We start from the raw sequence: 23087 nt of genomic DNA, 5'->3' as shown, positions 1-23087 counted from the left end.
TGAGGTTTTTGTATGAAGTGTTCTTTTCTTTATTGCTTCCTAGAAGGACTGCAATTTAATTTTCTAATTTAATCCAGGGGTTAAGTGAGCATTTCTTAATTTTCCAACAGTCTAATTACTTTTGATAACTTTCCTGTTATATGTTTTCAGTTCTATTACGTTATTATCAGAGACTGTGGCCTATAAATGGATGCTGTTGAGTTTATGATGGCTTCTTCTATGGCCAACTAAATTTTTCATTTTTGAAAATGTTTCATGAATCAACCAAGGAAGGACTATTTTCTACCTATAAGATACAAATTATATATTATATTGAGTTTGATGATGCATTTCCCAATTCTTCTATGCATGCCTGCACTGTTTTTGTTTTTTTGTTTTTTTTTTTAGTCTACCGGATTTGTCTAATTTTGAAGAAGGGGTATTAATATAATCTACTTTATGTCTATTTTTAACAAGTTTTTCTAAAAATGTTAAAAGGGTATATTCCATTTATCTGAACGTTCTCTTGTTTAGTAAACACAGATCTGTGATTATTAGAAATATTCTTTGTTAATGTCCGCATGTTTAATCTATATAGTTAATAAGACCAATCACAATTCCAACGCCGTTTCAAGTTTGTGTTATGTTATGTGAGCTCAAATTTAGTATCGAGTGAGAAATGTCTGAGACCGGGCACCAGGAGGCGCACCGCCAGGCAGCGAGGGGCCCCAAGACGCAGCGCCAGCATCAGGAAGCCACCGCTGAGCGCCCGCCCGCCCTCCCTCCTCGTTCAGTGCCCTCTCTCAGGGGGCCGCTGGAGGGACCTCCAAGGGAAGAGACCCTTGGAAGGGCGGGGCTTCACCTCCAAGCCCAAATCGGTTTCTTCCCTTCTTTCATCTTTTTTTTCGCCTCCTTCTCGCATGCCAAACCGATCAGCCCCGGGTCCTCGCCTCTGCGGCTCACCGCTCTGCGTTCCAGCCTGTCCCCAGGGGCGCTGAGGACAGCAGGAGGTGCCTTCGAGCGCACCTCCCTCGTCCCTCTCTTACCGTCCTTCCATTCTCGTGTGGCCGGATGGATGACGCCGAAGAGCTCGTCGTTTGTGACGGCCCTGGGGTTGAGGTCGGCCCAGAGGGGGCGGCGTTTCCTGACCTGGTAGGTCCTGTGTAAGGTCCTCAGCACCTGAGACTTGCCGGTGCCAGCGCCGCCCACCACGAACACCGAGTGTCGCACGGCCAGCAGCTCCTCCAGCTGGACCACCTGGGGAGACACGCCTTCCGCGTGAGACACCCGCCTCTCTCTCGCCTCCTCCCCAGCTGCTCTTCCGTGAGCCAGGCTGGTACGTGAGTGGACAGCCGATGTCTACAGAAGGGCTATTCACCTCGAGATGTGACGGGGTCCTAACTGGAGGGGCAACAGGGCTCACCTATTGCTTATGCGTGATCGGTCATCTAAGTACTAGCCAACATCTAAATGCGACAGACCAGACCAGCTGAGGGTCATCGATGACCCTTCTGCCCGCCGTGTCTCAGAGCGAGATGCCGAAGTGAGTCATGCTGACCCCCTGTTGTCACGGGACGTGATGTGTTCTAGGAGAGGTGTCCATAAAGCGCTAGGAGACCCGAGAGCAGGTCACAGCTGGTTTTGTAAAGATAAAGGGAACAAATGTGTTCACAGAGGAGCAGGGCATTTGAACGGGGGCATCAGGGATGAGTTAGGAGTGTCCCTAAAGGATGGCGGGAAGGAGATATTGCAGGCAGAGGTAGCAGCATAGAGGTTTGGCCAGACAGTTTTGATAAAAGCTGGAGTCAGGGAGCTCCTGGGGACCAGGTCGCCCTGAAGATCTCTCTACTGTGGTTCTAGCTTGCCCCAGGGAGCTCCTGGGGATCAGGTCGCCCTGAAGGTCTCTTTACTGTGGTTCTAGCTTGCCTCAGGGAGCTCCTGGGGACCAGGTCGCCCTGAAGGTCTCTTTACTGTGGTTCTAGCTTGCCCCAGGGAGCTCCTGGGGACAAGGTTGTCCTGAAGGTCTCTTTACTGTGGTTCTAGCTTGCCTCAGGGAGCTCCTGGGGACCAGGTCGCCCTGAAGGTCTCTTTACTGTGGTTCTAGCTTGCCTCAGGGAGCTCCTGGGGACCAGGTCGCCCTGAAGGTCTCTTTACTGTGGTTCTAGCTTGCCTCAGGGAGCTCCTGGGGACCAGGTCGCCCTGAAGGTCTCTTTACTGTGGTTCTAGCTTGCCTCAGGGAGCTCCTGGGGACCAGGTCGCCCTGAAGGTCTCTTTACTGTGGTTCTAGCTTGCCCCAGGGAGCTCCTGGGGACCAGGTCGCCCTGAAGGTCTCTTTACTGTGGTTCTAGCTTGCCCCAGGGAGCTCCTGGGGACCAGGTCGCCCTGAAGGTCTCTTTACTGTGGTTCTAGCTTGCCTCAGGGAGCTCCTGGGGACCAGGTCGCCCTGAAGGTCTCTTTACTGTGGTTCTAGCTTGCCCCAGGGAGCTCCTGGGGACCAGGTCGCCCTGAAGGTCTCTTTACTGTGGTTCTAGCTTGCCTCAGGGAGCTCCTGGGGACCAGGTCGCCCTGAAGGTCTCTTTACTGTGGTTCTAGCTTGCCTCAGGGAGCTCCTGGGGACCAGGTCGCCCTGAAGGTCTCTTTACTGTGGTTCTAGCTTGCCCCAGGGAGCTCCTGGGGACCAGGTCGCCCTGAAGGTCTCTTTACTGTGGTTCTAGCTTGCCCCAGGGAGCTCCTGGGGACCAGGTCGCCCTGAAGGTCTCTTTACTGTGGTTCTAGCTTGCCTCAGGGAGCTCCTGGGGACAAGGTCGCCCTGAAGGTCTCTTTACTGTGGTTCTAGCTTGCCCCAGGGAGCTCCTGGGGACAAGGTCGCCCTGAAGGTCTCTTTACTGTGGTTCTAGCTTGCCCCAGGGAGCTCCTGGGGACCAGGTCGCCCTGAAGGTCTCTTTACTGTGGTTCTAGCTTGCCTCAGGGAGCTCCTGGGGACCAGGTCGCCCTGAAGGTCTCTTTACTGTGGTTCTAGCTTGCCTCAGGGAGCTCCTGGGGACAAGGTCGCCCTGAAGGTCTCTTTACTGTGGTTCTAGCTTGCCCCAGGGAGCTCCTGGGGACCAGGTCGCCCTGAAGGTCTCTCTACTGTGGTTCTAGCTTGCCCCAGGGAGCTCCTGGGGACCAGGTCGCCCTGAAGGTCTCTTTACTGTGGTTCTAGCTTGCCTCAGGGAGCTCCTGGGGACCAGGTCGCCCTGAAGGTCTCTTTACTGTGGTTCTAGCTTGCCCCAGGGAGCTCCTGGGGACCAGGTCGCCCTGAAGGTCTCTCTACTGTGGTTCTAGCTTGCCTCAGGGAGCTCCTGGGGACCAGGTCGCCCTGAAGGTCTCTTTACTGTGGTTCTAGCTTGCCCCAGGGAGCTCCTGGGGACCAGGTCGCCCTGAAGGTCTCTTTACTGTGGTTCTAGCTTGCCTCAGGGAGCTCCTGGGGACCAGGTCGCCCTGAAGGTCTCTTTACTGTGGTTCTAGCTTGCCCCAGGGAGCTCCTGGGGACCAGGTCGCCCTGAAGGTCTCTCTACTGTGGTTCTAGCTTGCCTCAGGGAGCTCCTGGGGACCAGGTCGCCCTGAAGGTCTCTTTACTGTGGTTCTAGCTTGCCCCAGGGAGCTCCTGGGGACCAGGTCGCCCTGAAGGTCTCTTTACTGTGGTTCTAGCTTGCCTCAGGGAGCTCCTGGGGACCAGGTCGCCCTGAAGGTCTCTTTACTGTGGTTCTAGCTTGCCCCAGGGAGCTCCTGGGGACCAGGTCGCCCTGAAGGTCTCTTTACTGTGGTTCTAGCTTGCCTCAGGGAGCTCCTGGGGACCAGGTCGCCCTGAAGGTCTCTTTACTGTGGTTCTAGCTTGCCCCAGGGAGCTCCTGGGGACCAGGTCGCCCTGAAGGTCTCTCTACTGTGGTTCTAGCTTGCCTCAGGGAGCTCCTGGGGACCAGGTCGCCCTGATGGTCTCTTTACTGTGGTTCTAGCTTGCCCCAGGGAGCTCCTGGGGACAAGGTCGCCCTGAAGGTCTCTTTACTGTGGTTCTAGCTTGCCTCAGGGAGCTCCTGGGGACAAGGTCACCCTGAAGGTCTCTTTACTGTGGTTCTAGCTTGCCTCAGGGAGCTCCTGGGGACCAGGTCACTCTGAAGGTCTCTCTACTGTGGTTCTAGCTTGCCTCAGGGAGCTCCTGGGGACCAGGTCGCCCTGAAGGTCTCTTTACTGTGGTTCTAGCTTGCCCCAGGGAGCTCCTGGGGACCAGGTCGCCCTGAAGGTCTCTTTACTGTGGTTCTAGCTTGCCTCAGGGAGCTCCTGGGGACCAGGTCGCCCTGAAGGTCTCTCTACTGTGGTTCTAGCTTGCCCCAGGGAGCTCCTGGGGACCAGGTCGCCCTGAAGGTCTCTTTACTGTGGTTCTAGCTTGCCCCAAGGCTCAGCTGTCCACGCTGTGTACACTGACTGCAGTGACAATCTGATCGTGTGGCTGCCGTCACTCCATCCCTTTTGTGGCTCTTCACAGCTTTGGTGATGAAACCCCCAATCCTTACACTTATAAGACCTTCTTGCTGTCTGACTCACACCAGCGTCCAATCTTGTCTTTCATTCCCAGCATGCACATTCCAGGGAGATGACGAACTTGGAGCTCTTTGAGGATGCTCTAACCCAGTGGTCCCCAACCCCCGGGCCGCGGACCAGTACCGGTCCGTGGGCCATTTGGTACTGGTCCGCAAAGAAAGAATAAATAACTTACATTATTTCCGCTTTATTTATATTTAAGTCTGAACAATGTTTTATTTTAAAAAAATGACCAGATTCTTTCTGTTACATCCGTCTAAGACTCACTCTTGATGCTTGTCTCAGTCACGTGATACAATTATCCGTCCCACACTAAAGGCCGGTCCGTGAAAATATTTTCTGACATTAAACCGGTCCGTGGCCCAAAAAAGGTTGGGGACCACTGCTCTAACCTGTGTCTATGTCTTTCAACACATTAAGCCTTCCGTTCAGGAGTTATCTTTCTTCTGCTCTGCCCTGGCCAGCCCCTACACTGCCCTTAGTTTAGGGTCGGTGCCCATACCTACATCCTTTATCTTTAATAAAGATACGGAAATGGTTACTTTTCTGTTTCCCCGTTAGATTACCAGCTTCTTGAAGGCAAGCAGGCAGGGCTGGGCTTCTTATCTCTCTGTTGTAATGAGTAGCAGAGAATCTGGCACATGCTAAGTGCCGAACAATATTTGCTAGAATATTTGCTACAATATTTGCTAGAAATATGAACAATGGCTAGAAAGATTGGATGGGCCCTATGATTAGAGATCTTGGATGTCATGAGCTAAAATATTTAGAACTTTATTGCATATCCAATTTATCGATTTTGCACTAGATGGTCCTTCCTAGCAGAGAAAGGTGAACTAACTGTTGACAGGGCAGTGGGACAATGAAACTGTTTCCCTTACATTTTACTTATTCTATATTTTAAAAAAAATGATAAGTAATACCTTCTATCTTTTTAAAAAGTTTAAATGATACAGGTATTAAAAACTTTTCTAGAATTTTACCACCTGGAAATCAGAAGGAAAGTGGTGTTTATAAGCTCGATGGGAAGGTAGCAGATAAGTGGCTGTCTGGGGTAGCAGGATGGGTCTCTTCTCCTGTGGCTGAATAACTAATTGACATGTTAATTTGAGTTATGCTGTCCATACCATCAATATTTTCCTTTTCTCTACCCCAAGCCATTGCTGTCCCTCTGGTTCAGCACCTGCAAGCGATCAGGGGAGAGTCTGGATTCTGGCTTTTTTTTTTTTATCATCCTTCAGGGACTTAATACAAGATCTTCCCAGATAAGGATGAGGTGACTGGTGAGGAACAGGCTCTGAGGAGCCCACATCTTATCTAACATACAAATGAAAAGAGCCAGCCATGTGAGGACCAGCGGGACGAGTTTCACGTAGAGGAACAGAGAGTGCGAGAGCCGAAGCTCAGAGGCAAGCTTGGAGCGCTTGGAGGACAGAGGAGAGAGTGTGGTGTCAGACGAGGTAGACGAGGCACACAGGGATCAGGTCTGCAGGAATTACAGCAGCTGAAATTCCACTCTCAGCATAACAGGAAGCCTCTGAAGGATTTTTAGCATGAAATTGACCCGAGGTCATCACATTAAAAAAGGTTGGAGGAGGAGGTAGGGTAGGGAGAGGAGAGGAGGGGGAAGGAAAGGAGAGGGGAGGGGAGAGGAGAGGGCAGGGGAGAGGGCAGGGGAGGGGAGGGGAGAGGAGAGGGGGGGAGGGGAGGGGAGAGAGGAGGGGAGGGGGGGAGGGGAGGGGAGAGGGGAGGGGGGGGGAGGGGTGGAGAGAGGGGAGGGGAGGGGAGGGGAGAGGGGAGGGAAGGGGAGGGGAGAGGGAAGAGGAGGGGAGGGGAGGGGAGGGGAGGGGAGGGGAGAGGAGAGGGGAGGGGGGAGGGGAGGGGAGAGGAGAGGAGAGGGAGAGGGGAGGAGAGGGGAGGGGGGGAGAGGGAAGGGGAGGGGAGGGGAGGGGAGAGGGAAGGGGAGGGGAGGAGAGAGGGAGAGGAGAGGGGAGGAGAGGGGGGGAGGGGAGGGGAAGGGAGGGGGGAGGGGAGGGGAGAGGAGAGGAGAGGGAAGGGGAGGGGAGGGGAGGGGAGGGGAGGGGAAGGCATGGTGGTGGTGCTCTGGCTGTTAAAAGAAGACTGTATAATGTTCCTAGATTTGTTTCATGAACAACTGATTCCCAGACACCGGAAAGACACTTAAAATTGCTTTCTAGTTCCTTCAACTTCTTTTTGTTCGTTTCGACAATTTTATTGAGATATAATTCACATAGCAAAGATTCCTCTTTTTCCAAATGTACAATCCAGTGACTTTTCGCATATTCACAGAACTGTACAAGCATCACTATTGTTCAATTTTAAGACATTCCACTAGCACAAAAGGACACATCGTATCCAGGAGCAGTCACTTCCCATGCCCCACCCCTTGCAGCCTCTGACATTCATTTCCCTCCATGGATATGCCTATTTGGGGCATTTCCTATAAAGAGATTCATAACGGATATGGTATTTTGTGACTGGCTTATTTGACTTACGATGCTTTCAAGCCTGTAGAAGGTTCCAGCACTCCATTCCTCCTCTTTACAGCTGAATAAAATTCCACTGTGTAAGCACACCACATTTCTCTCTTTATCTAGCAACTGATAAATGGGTTATTTCTACTTCCTGACTGTATAACCCCATCAACTTCTGACACTATCTTTTGTAAGATAAATATAGAAACATTCCGAATACTTCCTTCTATTTTTCCTTTCCATCTCCTATCTTCATTCAGATACATTCTACTTTTACATTGCCATGTTTGATAACGTTTACATTCTGTTCTGTACTTAAATCTAGACATTTTATATTTTCCGTGATGCTGAGGGTTGAAGACAAATCGTGGCTTACGTTTTTATTGTAGATATTTTTCACTACAGAAGAAAGTAGTTACGCAGAATATATTGTGTTCTCTATAGACCTGGTGTCGTTACTTATAATTATCAGAGGAAGTTCTAAGCATCAAACCAAGGGTACTCATTCTTTACACTACATAGATTTATCATTATCGGGCCACATACATTTTAATAATTTAATTTATTTTATTTTTAAATAATATTTTAGTATTCCATTACCGTTGAGAGAAATCTTGGGAGGGGAATCCCATGTACCTTGAGCACAAAGTTGTCCTCAGCCTGGAGCTGCAGGTTTGTCTCCGCCTTCCGGACCAAAGCTTCCAAGTTGAGGTCTCTCCTCCGAGGGGCGTCCAGGGTGGGAAAGAGGTCTCCGATCAGGCCCAGGAACACCGGCACGTCGTCCGTCACGATCTTGGGGATGTTGGAATCTCGCAGGGAGCGCATCAGGACTTGGTCCTCAGGCCTGTCGGGGTCCCCTCGTTTCAGGGACCCTGCCACCACCAGCACAGACTTGATGGCTCGGAGGCCCCAGTCATAGTGATCCTGAGGGGAGGCAGCGACAGTTAGAGCAGAGTTGCTGGGATGCAGGACGCCATTATGCTCAGGCTAGTGTTGGCAAAATTACAGATATCACTTCAGTGTGAAGTCATCTTGAGGCCGAGGCGAAGGCATCGCATCTAGTGATGCCATGGAGATGTCCTGTGACGACACAGGAGATGGTGATCTCAGAATCCTGGTTCCTGGTCTGGCATTAGTTACGTTTCTAGCCGTGATGATGACACAGCAGACACAGAATGTAAGGAGAACCGGGGGGAAGGGAGCTTAAACAGAACCACTTCTAAACCTACCCAGTTACCCCTTGAACATCAAGGAAGGAGCCGTGTTAACTCTTAGAAACAGTTGAGGCTGAGCTTACCTGCTCTACCATGAAGGCCTTCAAACTCTCTGAAAACAGGATTTAAAAAACAGTTCCTTAAAAACCTGGCCACTTCAAGTCAAGATGGCAGAATAGATAAACATTGTACTTGCCTCCTCCCGTGATCAATCACATCAGAATTACAACTAAGTTATAGATCAACCACCCTTAGGAAACAGTTGAAGGCTAGGTGAACAAAAGTACCGTAACCAAGGGTATCCAGAAGAAACCAAGTCCTGCCTGCTAGGAGGGGTGGAGACACGAGACGGGAAAGTCCTGCACCCATGGGTGGCTGGTAAACACAGGGAGGGATGCTTTGGCTGCAAGAGGTCCCCACTGAGGGATGAGGGGTCCAAGCCCAACAGTAGGCTCCCCCCACCCAGAAGGCCCGTGCCTGAAAGAGAAACCTCATCTGCCTGTGAAGATCAGCAGGGACAGTCTGAGTGAGGTACAAGGCTGCCCTGGTGTTCATTAAAGGGCCCAAGCGCAGACTCACTCACTCACACAGACTCTCCCTAAGTCCCAGAGAAGATCAGCAGGACAGTCTGAGTAAGGCACAGGGCTGCTGCAGACCCAGGTGTTCATTTAAAGGGCCCAAGTGCGGCCCTGGCTGGTTGGCTCAGCGGTAGAGCGTTGGCCTGGCGTGCGGGGACCCGGGTTCGATTCCCGGCCAGGGCACATAGGAGAAGCGCCCATTTGCTTCTCCACCCCCCTCTTCCTCTCTGTCTCTCTCTTCCCCTCCTGCAGTCGAGGCTCCATTGGAGCAAAGATGTCCCGGGCACTGGGGATGGCTCCTTGGCCTCTGCCCCAGGCGCTAGAGTGGCTCTGGTCTCGGCAGAGCGACCCCCCGGAGGGGCAGAGCATCGCCCCCTGGTGGGCAGAGCCTCGCTCCTGGTGGGCGTGCCAGGTGGATCCCGGTCGGGCGCATGCGGGAGTCTGTCTGTCTGTCTCTCCCCGTTTCCAGCTTTGGAAAAATACAAAAAAAAAAAAAAAACCCTAAAAAAAATAAAATAAAAAAAATAAATAAAGGGCCCAAGCGCAGACTCACTCACTCACACAGACTCTCTCTAAGCCCCAGAGAAGGGACAGCAGCTCGAAAAATGTCAGGGACACATGGAGAGAAACTGAATTGTCTGGCGGAAGCACAGGGGCTGGAGGGGCTGCCCTCTCAGGGACGAGGGTACTGAGCCCTCCCCAAACACAGCCAGCAGGCACAGGCAGGTGCCATGTCCGAGTCTACACTGACTTGGCTAACACCGCTCCTGCCCCACCCTCATGATTCTCTGAGACCATATCTCACCCTTTTCACACATCCAGCTTGACCCTTTTTCAGCAACTGTCCCGCACAAGCACCCAGACCCTGGCCTGAGCTACAGACTTGGCTAAAATCTTTCAAAAGTCCACAAACACAAAACTAGTAGCAGCTAGCCTCAATGTGTCCCTTACCACTTTTTTTTTTTTTTTTGGTGACAGAGACAGAGAGAGGGACAGATAAGGACAGAAAGGCAGGAAGGGAGAGAGATGAGAAGCATCAATTCTTCGTAGCGGCACCTTAGTTGTTCATTGATTGCTTTCTCATATGTGCCTTGACCGGGGGGCTACAGCAGACTGAGTGACCCCTTGCTCAAGCCAGAGACCTTGGGCTCAAGCTGGTGAGCCTTGCTCAAACCAGATGAGCCTGTGCTCAAGCTGGCAACCTCGGGGTCTCGAACCTGGGTCCTCCATGTCCCAGTCCGATGCTCTATCCCCTGCGCCACCGCCTGGTCAGGCTGCCCTGCACTTCTTGCGAGGCAGCCCCAAGCCTGGCACTAGTGGCTGCTGGCCTCTGTTCGCAGCATAATAACCATTCACAGGTGCCTACAGCCCAGCATAGGCACCTGCTCTCACTACCAACTGCAGATCACTTCGTAGTTCCTACCAGGTGGCACTAACAGACCCTGATCTGTACTGCAGCCCCTGCCAAGAGGCCCCAGGACCAACATGCCTGGTGGCCAGCTTCAGACCACACCAGAGCATTACACAAAGTGTGCCACAAATGATACCGCAGAGGGCTGTACGACAGACTACAGAGCCCCGTTAAATCCTTCTATGTGGGGTCAGCCCCTGCACAGCAGGTTGCCAGACCGGAGGGGGAAGTGTTGGAGGCTGCGTTTAAAAGGTGAATGGATTGACAGGTACAAACTGGCAATTAGAAAACAGTCACGGAGGTGTGAAGCACGACTTCAGGAACATAGTAATGTAATAATACTCGGTGCCAGGTGGGCACCACACTTACTGGGAATCACTTTGCAAGTTATGTAAATGTCTAACCGGTGTGCTGTACATCTGAAACTAATGTTGAATGTCAGAAATCTTTTGTCAGAGGTGGAAGCCACTGGTCACAGGTTCTTAGGGTAGATTCCACAGAAGACTGGACCATACTGCCGACAGCAGGTCTCAGCCGTACGGTGGAATGTGCAGTTTAGAGCCCCTAACCTGAACTGAGACAGACCCAGGTTCTAATCCCAGCTCCGCTACTTGCTTCAGAGCAGATTATTTAGTTTGAGCTGTGATACATGCTCTACAGGGCAGTTCCGTGTGCCGTGAAGAGAACAGACAAGTGGCTATACTTGAAGTGGGCTGTCTTCCCTCCCCTGAGCCCGTGGACAGACTTTTCCTTCCGGCCTTGACTGGACTTCCTTCTCACGTGTGCTTGGCCTAATTCTATTCCCTCAGCCTTCTTCAGCACTGTTTCTTCGGGGTGTCTGATCTCTAGCCCAGGCCCTGCCGCCATGTTCCTCTCCTTGCACAGCAAGCTCAGAGAACCCAGCGGAGGTGCCTAGAGGGCCGCTGTGGAGAAGGCTGTGCCATGAAGCTGCGGGCGCAGGCAGGAGACACAGCTCCGTCCAGGTGTCTCATGGAGGGAGGTAAGTATATTCATCTCCAGTCTAAGACCACTGAGGGGCATTTTTATTTTTATTTTTTTTGTATTTTTGTATTTTTCTGAAGCTGGAAACGGGGAGAGACAGTCAGACAGACTCCCGCATGCACCCGACCGGGATCCACCCAGCACGCCCACCAGGGGGCGATGCTCTGCCCCTCCGGGGCGTCGCTCTGCCATGACCAGAGCCACTCTAGCACCTGGGGCAGAGGCCAAGGAGCCATCCCCAGCACCCGGGCCATTTTTGCTCCAATGGAGCCTTGGCTGCGGGAGGGGAAGAGAGAGACAGAGAGGAAGGAGGGGGGGGGGGTGGAGAAGCAAATGGGCGCTTCTCCTGTGTGCCCTGGCTGGGAATCGAACCTGGGTCCCCCACACGCCAGGCCGACGCTCTACCGCTGAACCAACTGGCCAGGGCCCTGAGAGGCATTTAAAACTGTATTCCCGTTGACTTGAGAGAGAAAGGGAGAGAAAGAAGCATCAACTCATTGTTTCACGTAGTTGTTCCATTTAGTTGTGTACTCGTAGATTGCTTCTCCTATGTGCCCTGACTGGGGGTTGAACCCATGACCTCTGGTGCGCCAGGGCGATGCTTTATCCACTGAGCAACCTGGCCAGGGCCTGAGGGACATGTTCAAGTTGCTCACTCTAGCTTGTGGCTAAAGAATAAAATGAGAGGGACGAGGGCAAAGGCGCAGAAACCAGGAGCGAGGAGGCTCTAAAAGTTTAAGCGAAGAGACAGGTGCTTGGAACTGAAGTCTTAGAAGGAAAATGACGTATCTGAGAAACACCTAGAGGGTTCCAGAATTAGACAGTGGGTAAGTGCTGGCTACTGGGGGAAGCCATGCGGGAGAAACAGGCTTGGGGCGGGGGCTGGGAGGAAGGTCGGCGTTAGATGCTGAGCTGGGGGTGCTTTTCAGACGCTCCGGGGAGCTGCGGTACAGACCATCGAATACCCAGGTCCAGAGTGCAAGAGAGAGAGGCTTGGGACAGAGTCATGAGCGGAAGTCACTGGCCTGGAAGTCAATGGTGCTGGAGAAACTGGAGACTGGGAAGTGTGAGGAAATCAGGAGAGGTTTATTTCCCATCCATCTTAGACAGATTTCACAGGGCTGAGAGAGCCCGTGTTCTGGCAACACAGATGATTCAAGTAAGAGAACCCCAAAGGGAGTGACATTCACTAGGAACATCCCAGACAAGCTTGATCGCCACCAAGAAATTATTCTCTATCCGAGGAATAAGCCTTGGGGGTTCTCGGTCATGTTCTGAGGTGTTGTTTCCGTGCAGGGGTCGGCGTGGGCGGAAGGCCAAGCAGCGATGAGAGGAAGGGGCTCCTTCACCCAGCTCGCTCTTCCAGCCCTCTGTCTCTCTCACGCTCTCCTTAGCTGCTACAGTGTTTCTCACGGGACTCGGTGATCCAGGAGGCGTTGCCACGCGTTCAATGAAGGCTGGGAGTGCAATGGCCAATTTTTAAAACTGCTGGGCTAAGCAAATGGACACGGATCTTAATCATAGAGGTATTCTGAACTTTTCATTTGCTTCCGGGCACAGCAACTCTGTGAGAAGGCTCTGAAAGTTCCCCTCCACGTTGGCCCTGGAGTCTGCCCAGCGCTAAGGCAGTCACACATAATGGTTTCCCACCCCACCTGGGGAGCGTACCTGTTTGGAGAGAAGCTCTTCGCACAGCCGGTAAAGGGTGATGAACTTTCTGGCTAACGACCGGGCTTCCGTGAATCCTTCCGCCACCAGCATGATTTCACAGATCAACTCCAAGTCCGGAACAACCATCGCACAGGGCCTGCGCACAGGGAGGCAAAGAGGCTCGAGAAAGTTCTCCAGCGCGCGGTCGAAGGGGGCGTGTAAGCCAGGAGACCCTGGCAGAAACTCACAGGTGGAGGCGCCTGTGAATGCAAAACCTTCAACCTGAGCCATGATTCTGTCTAAGACTTTGGATTTGAAGTTGAGAAAGGGTAGAGGAAGTGCGCTTGCTTTCCCGAGTCCACGGACGACAATGGCAGGCGGGGAGGGGCAGAGTTGGGGCTACAAGTTGAGTATCGTCATTGGAGCCCAGTGTTGCCTTCCCCAAGGTACTGATTGGCGGAGCAAGTTCTCTAGAGCAGATCGGGGCAGAGGCTGAGAAACTGGGTCTCTCTTGGCGTCTGCAAGAAACCGGGAATCTCCCTAGCCCTCACCCTGAACACATATGTCTCCTCCAAGCTGAGATGCTCGGGGTTTATTTTGTACTTATGTGCTTACAGGCATAAATATTTAATGCTGAAGGTTTAAGTTAAGTACTCATGAGCCCACCTCGTGACAAAATGGCTCATATGAGAATACAGAAAGAGATGTTTGTTCCTACAGGAGAATTTACTTTGATTTTATCCCCTTCTGGCTTTAGAACCATTTTATTTTAAAAGGTAAAGGTTTTTAAATTAATTTATTAGGTCTGAAATAGGAGCCTAAGTTTGTTACATTCTTTAATCACATTTTTTCCTACACTGATACAAAATTTTAAAAAACATTTCATTCAAGTACAGTTTTTTCTTTTTACATTATTTCCCCTTGCGTTCAAAGCCAAGGGAGCAACCAAATACTTAGAAACTCAAAATGACTTTGCTACAGGAAATAACGTTAAATATGTAACCACACGATGGAACGCAACGTGGCTGTGATAAATAATGCTGCAAAAAGAAAAAACCGTATTTAATGACATGGGAAGACATCAACTAATAAAGACAGGATACTAGCCCTGTCCGGTTGGCTCAGCGGTAGAGCGTCGGCCTAGCGTGCGGAGGACCCGGGTTCAATTCCCGGCCAGGGCACACAGGAGAAGCGCCCATCTGCTTCTCCACCCCTCCGCTGCGCTTTCCTCTCTGTCTCTCTCTTCCCCTCCCGCAGCCGAGGCTCCATTGGAGCAAAGATGGCCCGGGCGCTGGGGATGGCTCTGTGGCCTCTGCCTCAGGCGCTAGAGTGGCTCTGGTCGCAACATGGCGACGCCCAGGGTGGGCAGAGCATCGCCCCATGGTGGGCGTGCCGGGTGGATCCCGGTCGGGCGCATGCGGGAGTCTGTCTGACTGTCTCTCCCTGTTTCCAGCTTCAGAAAAATGGGGAAAAAAAAAAGACAGGATACTAAACAGTGTAGGGTCTGATCCCAAGCTTGGAAAAGAAATACTCTATCCACACAATGTTGGAGGAACGCCACATGGTTACATTGATTCTCTCAAGATAATAAGACGGTGACGGATAGGAGCAAACACTCCGCAGTCAGACCGTCTGGGCTCAGCCTCCAATCCTGCCGCTTACCGGTTGGGTGACTAGCTCACCCGAGTAGCTAGGGTTACTACCCTGAGCAACTTGCTCAGCCCATCTGGTGTGTGTGTGTGTGTGTGTGTGTGTGCACGCGTGCGCACACACCAGGGGGATACTAATAGTATCTACCTCACAGGGTTGCTGTGAGAAATGTAAAAGGATATGTTTGTATTTATTGCTTTTAGAGCTATTTTTGCAGTCCCTCTGCCCAACTTTCTAAGGATATATGTTCTGTTTAAATTCAGGGGAAAAATAGATACATAAGGAATCATTCTTGCCAGGGTGATAACCTGTCTCCATTATTGTGTGTGACACAGGGCTTATTTCATAAGCACTTTATGTGCACAAACAGAAAACAGCGCTGCATTCTGCAGCTGCAGTTTAGATAGCCCGCTGAAACTCCAACCAGCTCTTGGCTGGAGTGGGGAGCTATCCCCGCCGCTCCTGTGATACGGGAATGGCCACCACTGGGGTAGTTTATACGTGAGGGGCTCGAGTACCCCGGGAGCTTTTCAGTGGTCTCCGTGGCCTTCATGTTCCCCAGAGAGCATGGCGTCGCTCCACCCAAAGACGAGACAAGCAGCCCCACAGCCTCTCCTTCAGGTAATAGTTCAGCGGGCGGAAAATTAGAAGCCATGAAGTAGCTTTCTGCTTTCTCTTTGTCGGGCCAACTTCTCTCCTCTTAAAAGAAAGGAATGGAGACTCCGGCTTCTGCTAGGAAACGCATTTGTGTCTTCTCATTAAAATAAAGGATTTAAACACATGGCAATACCCGCCGTGGGCAAGGGTGACACGGAAGAGGGTTCCCCGTGCGTCGTGGTGGGAACGTAACGTGGTGCTTCTCTGTTTAGAAAGCGATTTGGGAATATCTGTCAGGGGCCTTAGAAAGGTTCCTGCTCGTCGACTCACTGGTTCCACTCCTGGGAAGCTGGCCAAAGGAAGTAATCGTATGTACAGAAGAAAAAGAAAGAGACATTTACGAAGACGTGCATTACAACGTTATGCACAAACTTATTGCAAATGTTAGAAACAGTCTCAATATTTAACTACAGGAAGCTGGTTAGTGTCATTTACTTGCTAGAACAGGGGTCGGGAACCTATGGCTCACGAGCCAGATGTGGCTCTTTTGATGGCTGCATCTGGCTTGCAGACAACTTTTTATTTTATTTTATTTTATTTTATTATTATTATTTTTTTGTATTTTTCTGAAGCTGGAAACGGGGAGAGACAGTCAGACAGACTCCCGCATGCGCCCGACCGGGATCCACCCAGCACGCCCACCATGGGGCGATGCTGTGCCCCTCCGGGGCGTCGCTCTGCCGCGACCAGAGCCACTCTAGCGCCTGGGGCAGAGGCCACAGAGCCATCCCCAGCGCCCGGGCCATCTTCGCTCCAATGGAGCCCCGGCTGCGGGAGGGGAAGAGAGAGACAGAGAGGAAGGAGAGGGGGAGGGGTGGAGAAGCAGATGGGCGCTTCTCTTATGTGCCCTGGCCGGGAGTTGAACCCGGGTCCCCCGCACGCCAGGCCGATGCTCTACCGCTGAGCCAACCGGCCAGGGCCACAGACAACTTTTTAATAAAAAAATAGTAACGTTAAAAATATAAAACATTCTCATGTATTACAATCCATTCATTTCCTACCACTCATGTTCATGGTTGCAGGTGGCTGGAGCCAATCACAGCTGTCCTCCAGGACAACACCAAATTTTTATAGGATAATGCATAACGTACACGGGTTGTTGTATGGCTCTCATGAAATTACATTTTTTTTAAGATTAATATATTTTTTTAAGTTTTTTTATAAAATTTTATTTATTCATTTTTAGAGAGGAGAGAGAGAGAGAGGGAGAGAGAGAGAGAGAAACAGAGAGAGAGAAGGGGGGAGGAGCTGGAAGCATCAACTCCCATATGTGCCCTGACCAGGCAAGCCTGGGGTTTCGAACCAGCGACCTCAGCATTTCCAGGTCGACGCTTTATCCACTGCGCCACCACAGGACAGGCTGGAATTACATTTTATAATATATGGTGCTCATGGCTCTCTTATCCAAAAAGATTCCCGACCCCTGTGCTAGAATAAAACGCAGTCATGGAATGGGGTTTATCAAGAATATCTAATAGCCTGACCAGGCGGTGGCACAGTGGATAGAGCGTCGGACTGGGATGCGGAAGACCCAGGTTCGTGACCCCAAGATCACCAGCTTGAGCGCGGGCTCATCTGGTTTGAGCAAAGCTCACCAGCTTGGACCCAAGGTCACTGGCTCGAGCAAAGGGTTACTTGGTCTGCTGAAGGCCCCACGGTCAAGGCACGTATGAGAAAGCAATCAATGAGCAACTAAGGTGTCACAAGGAAAAACTGATGATTGATGCTTCTCATCTCTCTTTGTTCCTGTCTGTCTGTCCCTATCTATCCCTCTCTCTGACTCTCTCTCCATCTCTAAAAAAAAAAAAGAATATCTAATAGAAGAAACTATTTATGACAGACTATGAAATTTAAAAAAAAAAGAACAAAACAATAGAAAACTGCAGACAAAAAAGCAGACTACAAGTATATAACTTTAGAACATGCATATAAAGGAAAACAACACAATTAAGCAAAATAACATTTTACTGGTGAAAACAATTAAGGGTGGTGAAAGCAATTAAAAGTGTTTGTTATTTTTAAATCTACTTTTCTATATATTCCAAATTTCCCCTAATATCTAGGTCCCGCCGTTCCAGTAGAAAGGAGAGAAGAGAAGCTTCTCTCGGGGGGCAGTCCCGTGGGGCTGGCTCGCGCTCACCTGAAGAGCGTCTTCAGGTTCTCGGGCAGCTCCGTGCGGCCGGCGTAGCCCGGGTTCATGGTGATGAAGATGCCCACCGAAGGGTTCAGGGTCAGCTCCTCCCCAAGGAAGTTGAATTGCTGCTTCTTCTCTCGAATTGCGTCCTGAATGCTTTTTACCTGGTGAACAAGCCGATGGAGAAATGCTGTGTGTCAGGACGGTAGGGAGAGCAGGGGCCCCACTCACCACACAGACGCTTGTTCTGTGGCCCCTTTCACTGAAGGACGGGCACAGTGACCGCCACCCGAACCTTTTCTGATGGACTCTGGATGTGTGTCTGAAAGAAATCTGGCCGCGCACAATCCGTATTTACAACACGGTGGCAGGAGTTTGGAAGGGGCCAGCAAACAGGTGTTTAACTGTGTGTATCAGTCCCCTCTGCCCAGATACAGTGTATCAGCACTGACCTCGCGCTGGGAACTGTTCTGAGCTCTCTCTATATATGAACTCATTTGAACCTGCCCATGATCTTTTGGGGGGGGCATGTTAATCCTACCATCTCCGTCTCTCTCTGATGAAACGGAAACACTGAGACCTGGAGTGGTTGGCCCAACCTTGAACAGCTACTGAGTGGTGACCTCCGGATTTGAATCGGGCAGGTGAATTCTGGAGGCTGGGCTCGCAGTCAGGGCGCGCATTGGAGAGAGAACAGGGCTTGCGGGCGCAACGCGATGGAGAGAGAACAGGGCTCGCAGCCACCGCGCGCATTGGAATGAGAACAGGGCTCGCAGCCAGGGCGCGCATTGGAGAGAGAACAGGGCTCGCAGGCGCGGCGCGATGGAGAGAGAACGGGGCTCGCAGGCGCAGCGCTGCGATGGAGAGAGAACAGGGCTCGCAGCCAGGGCGCGCATTGGAGAGAGAACAGGGCTCGCAGGCGCGGCGCGATGGAGAGAGAACGGGGCTCGCAGGCGCTCGCAGGCGCTGCGCGATGGAGAGAACAGGGCTCGCAGGCGCTGCGCGATGGAGAGAGAACGGGGCTCGCAGGCGCGGCGCGATGGAGAGAGAACAGGGCTCGCAGGCGCGGCGCGATGGAGAGAGCGCCAGTACCTACTCTTGGGTTTGTTGGAGGAATAGAGCCATAAAGCGCTGAGCACAGAGAGAAGGTTAAGAACAGCAGCTGACAGGGAAAGTGTTCCTGTGCTGTTCTCTCCTCTGTGTCTGGCCTCACCGCCATCCCCCAGTCCACCTCTCCAGAGCAGGGTACAGTCAACCTAAGTGACTTCCGTATGGACGGAGGGTCCCGTACGGGGAGCGGCGAGGACGAGAAAGAAGCCTGACCGCGGCAAAGGTCAGCGGAGGCCCCGTCCGCACGCAGAGTTAGTGCCTTTCTAAAGGGCCGAGGCTTTCCCTTCAGGGAGCTCTGGGGCCTCCCGGGGAGTCAGCGGCGCGTGACCTGGTCTGCGCTCTGTCCTGGGTCACTTTTCCCAGCAGTGCAGGGAGAGCCAGAATGATACTCACCCATGTGTCTGCACACTGGGTGTTTCGAAAAAACCGTGCAGAAATGAAAAACGATCAGCCTCAGGAGGGGGAGTCACGAGGGGGCGCAGGTGCTCAGCGGGCCCTGGAATGTCTCTGTCTGTAGCCTCTCGGGGTTTTGAGAGCAACCCCAGAAAGCAGGGGCCAGTGCCCGGTGGTTGTTTTTCTGAATGAGCCCTAAGCACGTTAGCTACGCTCAGGGAGTGTAGAATAGCCAAGGAAGGGTTTGGTAGGGCTTGGGCTACAGGTGCGTGTGTGTGTGTGCGTGTGTGTGCGCGCGCGCACGTGTGTGACAGTGTGTGTGTCTACGTGTGTGTGTGTGCATGTGTGCGTGTGTGTGACAGTGTGCGTGTGTATGTGTGCATGTGTGTGTGACAGCGTGTGTGTGTGTGTGTGACAGAGAGCGAGAGGGAGACAGCACGTGCAGTGGGCAAGGCTCTCTCCAGCGCCCGGAAGGGCAGCATTTGCCAGAGGGCACGACAGTTCTCCAGCGGGGTTCAGTCCCTTTCCTGGCGGGAGCTCTAACCAGTGGGTGCGCAGGAGCTAGCAGCAAGGAGTCTGAGCCCGAGTCTCCAGTGCCCAGCACGCCGGCCAAACCGCCCAAGCTCTGCTGCGTCTCGGCGCACCCAGCACGAGCCTGCCACGTCTGTCTCCTCACCCTGCCGGCCACGAGCGTGTGTGGAGGCTGGGTTCTCGCGTGAGGCCCCGGCTCCTCCACGCAGGCTTGGGCGCTGCGTCAGACACCATCACATCACGGAGGATGGAAGTCACAGCCGCTCTCTGCAGCTGGTGCACTTTAAGGAGGTTATCAGCTAGCTCTCTGCTGCGTGAACCCCCTCAACTTCTTCACACCCCTCTGCTTTCTCCTTGTCATTCTAGGGAAGTGGCTCAGTCTGGGGTCCCCGGGGGTCCTTCTCTTTTCCAGCCTTTGCCCCGAATGCCATGTGTTGTTAAAGTCCTGTCGGGCTGAGCCACACTCCTCTCTGCGGAGGCAGGTCGGAGGCTGCGGCCTTCGGGAAGGGAACCCACGCATCGCTGCTCACATTCTTTTTTGTTTCTGTGCTTTCACCTTAGCCTCAAGCCCCTCTAGGATAAGAGGTACGTGGGGGGCTCCCTCGGTTCTGAGAGGGGGTGTTTATTCAGTGCCCCGAGTCCTTGGAACGCCGCTGTGGTGGAGCTCCCGAGTCTCGCTAACTGACCTGCTGCTTCTAGCTGCTCCCTGCTTCAGGGCTGCCTGGGCAGGGGACCTGGAGGGGACAGATGGAGCTGGGGGCACGGAGCAGGGAGTGTGTCCTGGTGCAGCGTGTCCCTGGGGCTCAGGTCACGCAAGACCTAGTGAGCTGATTGCAACAGTAATGGCCAAAGTCTGGGGAAAGAGTAAGTGCTGTAATATATTATACATTTGGAACACAGGGCGATGGCTCTGGGGACGGCCACGCTGTCCTCTAATTGGATATGCAGTTCCGCTCGACCGATCCGACAGGCGCGAAGGGATCCACTGGCCGGGATGCTGAACCCTGCCGGCTTTTCTGGAAGTTACCGAGCAGAGGAGTGCACCCCGGCAAGGTGCGGAGAGGAGGGAAGGCAGAGAAGAGGAGGGTAGGTGAGGGGGAAGTGCACCCGCCGGTGTGGCTTTCCGAACCCCTGTGCCAGCCCGCCTCGCTGTGTGAACGAGTCAGAGCGCTTTCTCCCGTGGATGTGTGAGCACAGGGTGTTAAATGTTACCCCTCAGGGTCACCCCAGGCTGCTGTTACCCCCTCAGGGTCACCCCAGGCTGCTGTTACCCCCTCAGGGTCACCCCAGGCTGCTGTTACCCCCTCAGGGTCACCCCAGGCTGCTGTTACCCCCTCAGGGTCACCCCAGGCTGCTGTTACCCCCTCAGGGTCACCCCAGGCTGCTGTTACCCCCTCAGGGTCACCCCAGGGTGCTGTTACCCCCTCAGGGTCACCCCAGGCTGCTGTTACCCCCTCAGGGTCACCCCAGGCTGCTGTTACCCCCTCAGGGTCACCCCAGGCTGCTGTTACCCCCTCAGGGTCACCCCAGGATGCTGTTACCCCCTCAGGGTCACCCCAGGGTCACCCCAGGCTGCTGTTACCCCCTCAGGGTCACCCCAGGCTGCTGTTACCCCCTCAGGGTCACCCCAGGCTGCTGTTACCCCCTCAGGGTCACCCCAGGCTGCTGTTACCCCCTCAGGGTCACCCCAGGCTGCTGTTACCCCCTCAGGGTCACCCCAGGGTCACTGTTACCCCCCCAGGGTCACCCCAGGCTGCTGTTACCCCTCAGGGTCACCCCAGGCTGCTGTTACCCCCCTCAGGGTCACCCCAGGTTGCTGTTACCCCCTCAGGGTCACCCCAGGGTGCTGTTACCCCCTCAGGGTCACCCCAGGGTCACCCCAGGCTGCTGTTACCCCCTCAGGGTCACCCCAGGCTGCTGTTACCCCCTCAGGGTCACCCCAGGCTGCTGTTACCCCCTCAGGGTCACCCCAGGGTGCTGTTACCCCCTCAGGGTCACCCCAGGGTCACTGTTACCCCCTCAGGGTCACCCCAGGGTCACTGTTACCCCCTCAGGGTCACCCCAGGCCGCTGTTACCCCCTCAGGGTCACCCCAGGCCGCTGTTACCCCCTCAGGGTCACCCCAGGCCGCTATTACCCCCTCAGGGTCACCCCAGGCCGCTGTTACCCCCTCAGGGTCACCCCAGGCCGCTGTTACCCCCTCAGGGTCATCCCAGGCTGCTGTTACCCCTCAGGGTCATCCCAGGCTGCTGTTACCCCCCCAGGGTCACCCCAGGGTGCTGTTACCCCCCCCAGGGTCACCCCAGGCTGCTCTTACCCCCTAAGGGTCAACCCAGGGTCACTGTTACCCCCTCAGGGTCACCCCAGGGTGATGTTACCCCCTCAGGGTCACCCCAGGCTGCTGTTACCCCCCCAGGGTCACCCCAGGGTGCTGTTACCCCCTCAGGGTCACCCCAAGCTGCTCTTACCCCCTCAGGGTCACCCCAGGGTCACTGTTACCCCCTCAGGGTCACCCCAGGCCACTGTTACCCCCCCAGGGTGCTGTCACCCCCTCAGGGTCACCCCAGGGTGCTGTTACCCCTCAGGGTCACCCCAGGCTGCTGTTACCCCCTCAGGGTCACCCCAGGCTGCTGTCGGACCAGTTCCTTGATAGAGTCTCCCAGGGGCGTGCTTGTAGACTGGACTGTGAGACCCTCATGGACCTCCAGGTTTAAATGATTTCACTTCATTCCAGAAGCAAAGGGGAACTGGACTCAAAGAGCCCGTGACTGACCTCGTGTTGGACAGTTTCAAAATCAGGTCAATTCACAGTGTCGCCTATCCATGAGGGACAATGACTGTGGGCGTTGCCTCATCAGCTAGGAGAGGCTGAGTTTGGTAAGAAAGTGGCGGCCGGGCCAGCTAAGAAGGAAGGAAGGGTGCAGAGAACACTGGTGGGGCCAGAGCATGGGCCTCCCATCCTGCCCCGGGGTGCTGGCCTTCTGTGTCCTTTCAACCCCATGTTCGGGTAACCATGATGCAGTTATCATCCCCAACACCAGCACCCATGTTCGGGTAACCATGATGCAGTCACCATTACCAACACCAACACCGTCATCACCATCACCACTGACATCATCACCACAATCATCACCACCGTCGTCATCATATCACCAAAATCACCACCACCACCAGCGTGACCCTGTTATAGTAATGCTCATCGCCATCACCACCCTCCTCCTCCTCCTCCTCCTCCTCCTCCTCCTCCTCCTCCTCCTCCTCCAACTCCTCCTCCTCCTCCTCCTCCTCCTCATCATCATCATCATAAGAGACATTTATAAAGTGCCTCCTATCTTTAGGGCTTCACACATATTCATTTAATCATTATTACAACTGCATCAGGTAGGTGCAATTATTAACCCCTTTTAGCAGGTGTTGAACGTGGGACGTGTCCTTATCTAAGGTGACACAGCTAGTGGGAGGCGGAGCCAGAACCGAACCCTCAGCCGCGTGCTTCGCAGCCTACGCACGTGACCCATCCCCATTCCCTGCTCTGCTGACCCCGCTCCACAGCCATCTGTTCCTTTGCACATCCCCGTCGTACGTGGAAGCCGCTTCCACAGTCTCTGGCGCTCAAGACAGGCTCTGTGCTGACCCCAGTCTGACTCGTACCACCTGCTCTTTCCCGGGGCCCGGGGGCCTCTGGCGGACCTCCTCCTCCTCCTCC

At 53.5% G+C, this 23087-nt stretch overlaps 1 protein-coding gene across 1 annotated transcript in view; it reads right to left on the bottom strand.

The window, feature by feature from the left end:
- Window positions 1-23087, bottom strand: part of DNAH9 (dynein axonemal heavy chain 9) — a 277538-nt gene that overhangs the window by 128141 nt on the left and 126310 nt on the right. Inside the window, 4 exon segments of the mRNA XM_066364537.1 lie at window positions 1026-1236; window positions 7689-7976; window positions 12926-13064; window positions 17355-17512. Coding sequence (XP_066220634.1) covers window positions 1026-1236; window positions 7689-7976; window positions 12926-13064; window positions 17355-17512 — 796 coding nt within the window.

Source organism: Saccopteryx leptura, chromosome 2 (genome assembly GCF_036850995.1).
Source record: "Saccopteryx leptura isolate mSacLep1 chromosome 2, mSacLep1_pri_phased_curated, whole genome shotgun sequence".
In the NCBI taxonomy this organism is placed as follows: Eukaryota; Metazoa; Chordata; class Mammalia; order Chiroptera; family Emballonuridae; genus Saccopteryx; species Saccopteryx leptura.
The sequence above is the reverse complement of the archived record's forward strand: the minus strand, read 5'-3'. Positions and strand labels throughout refer to the sequence as shown.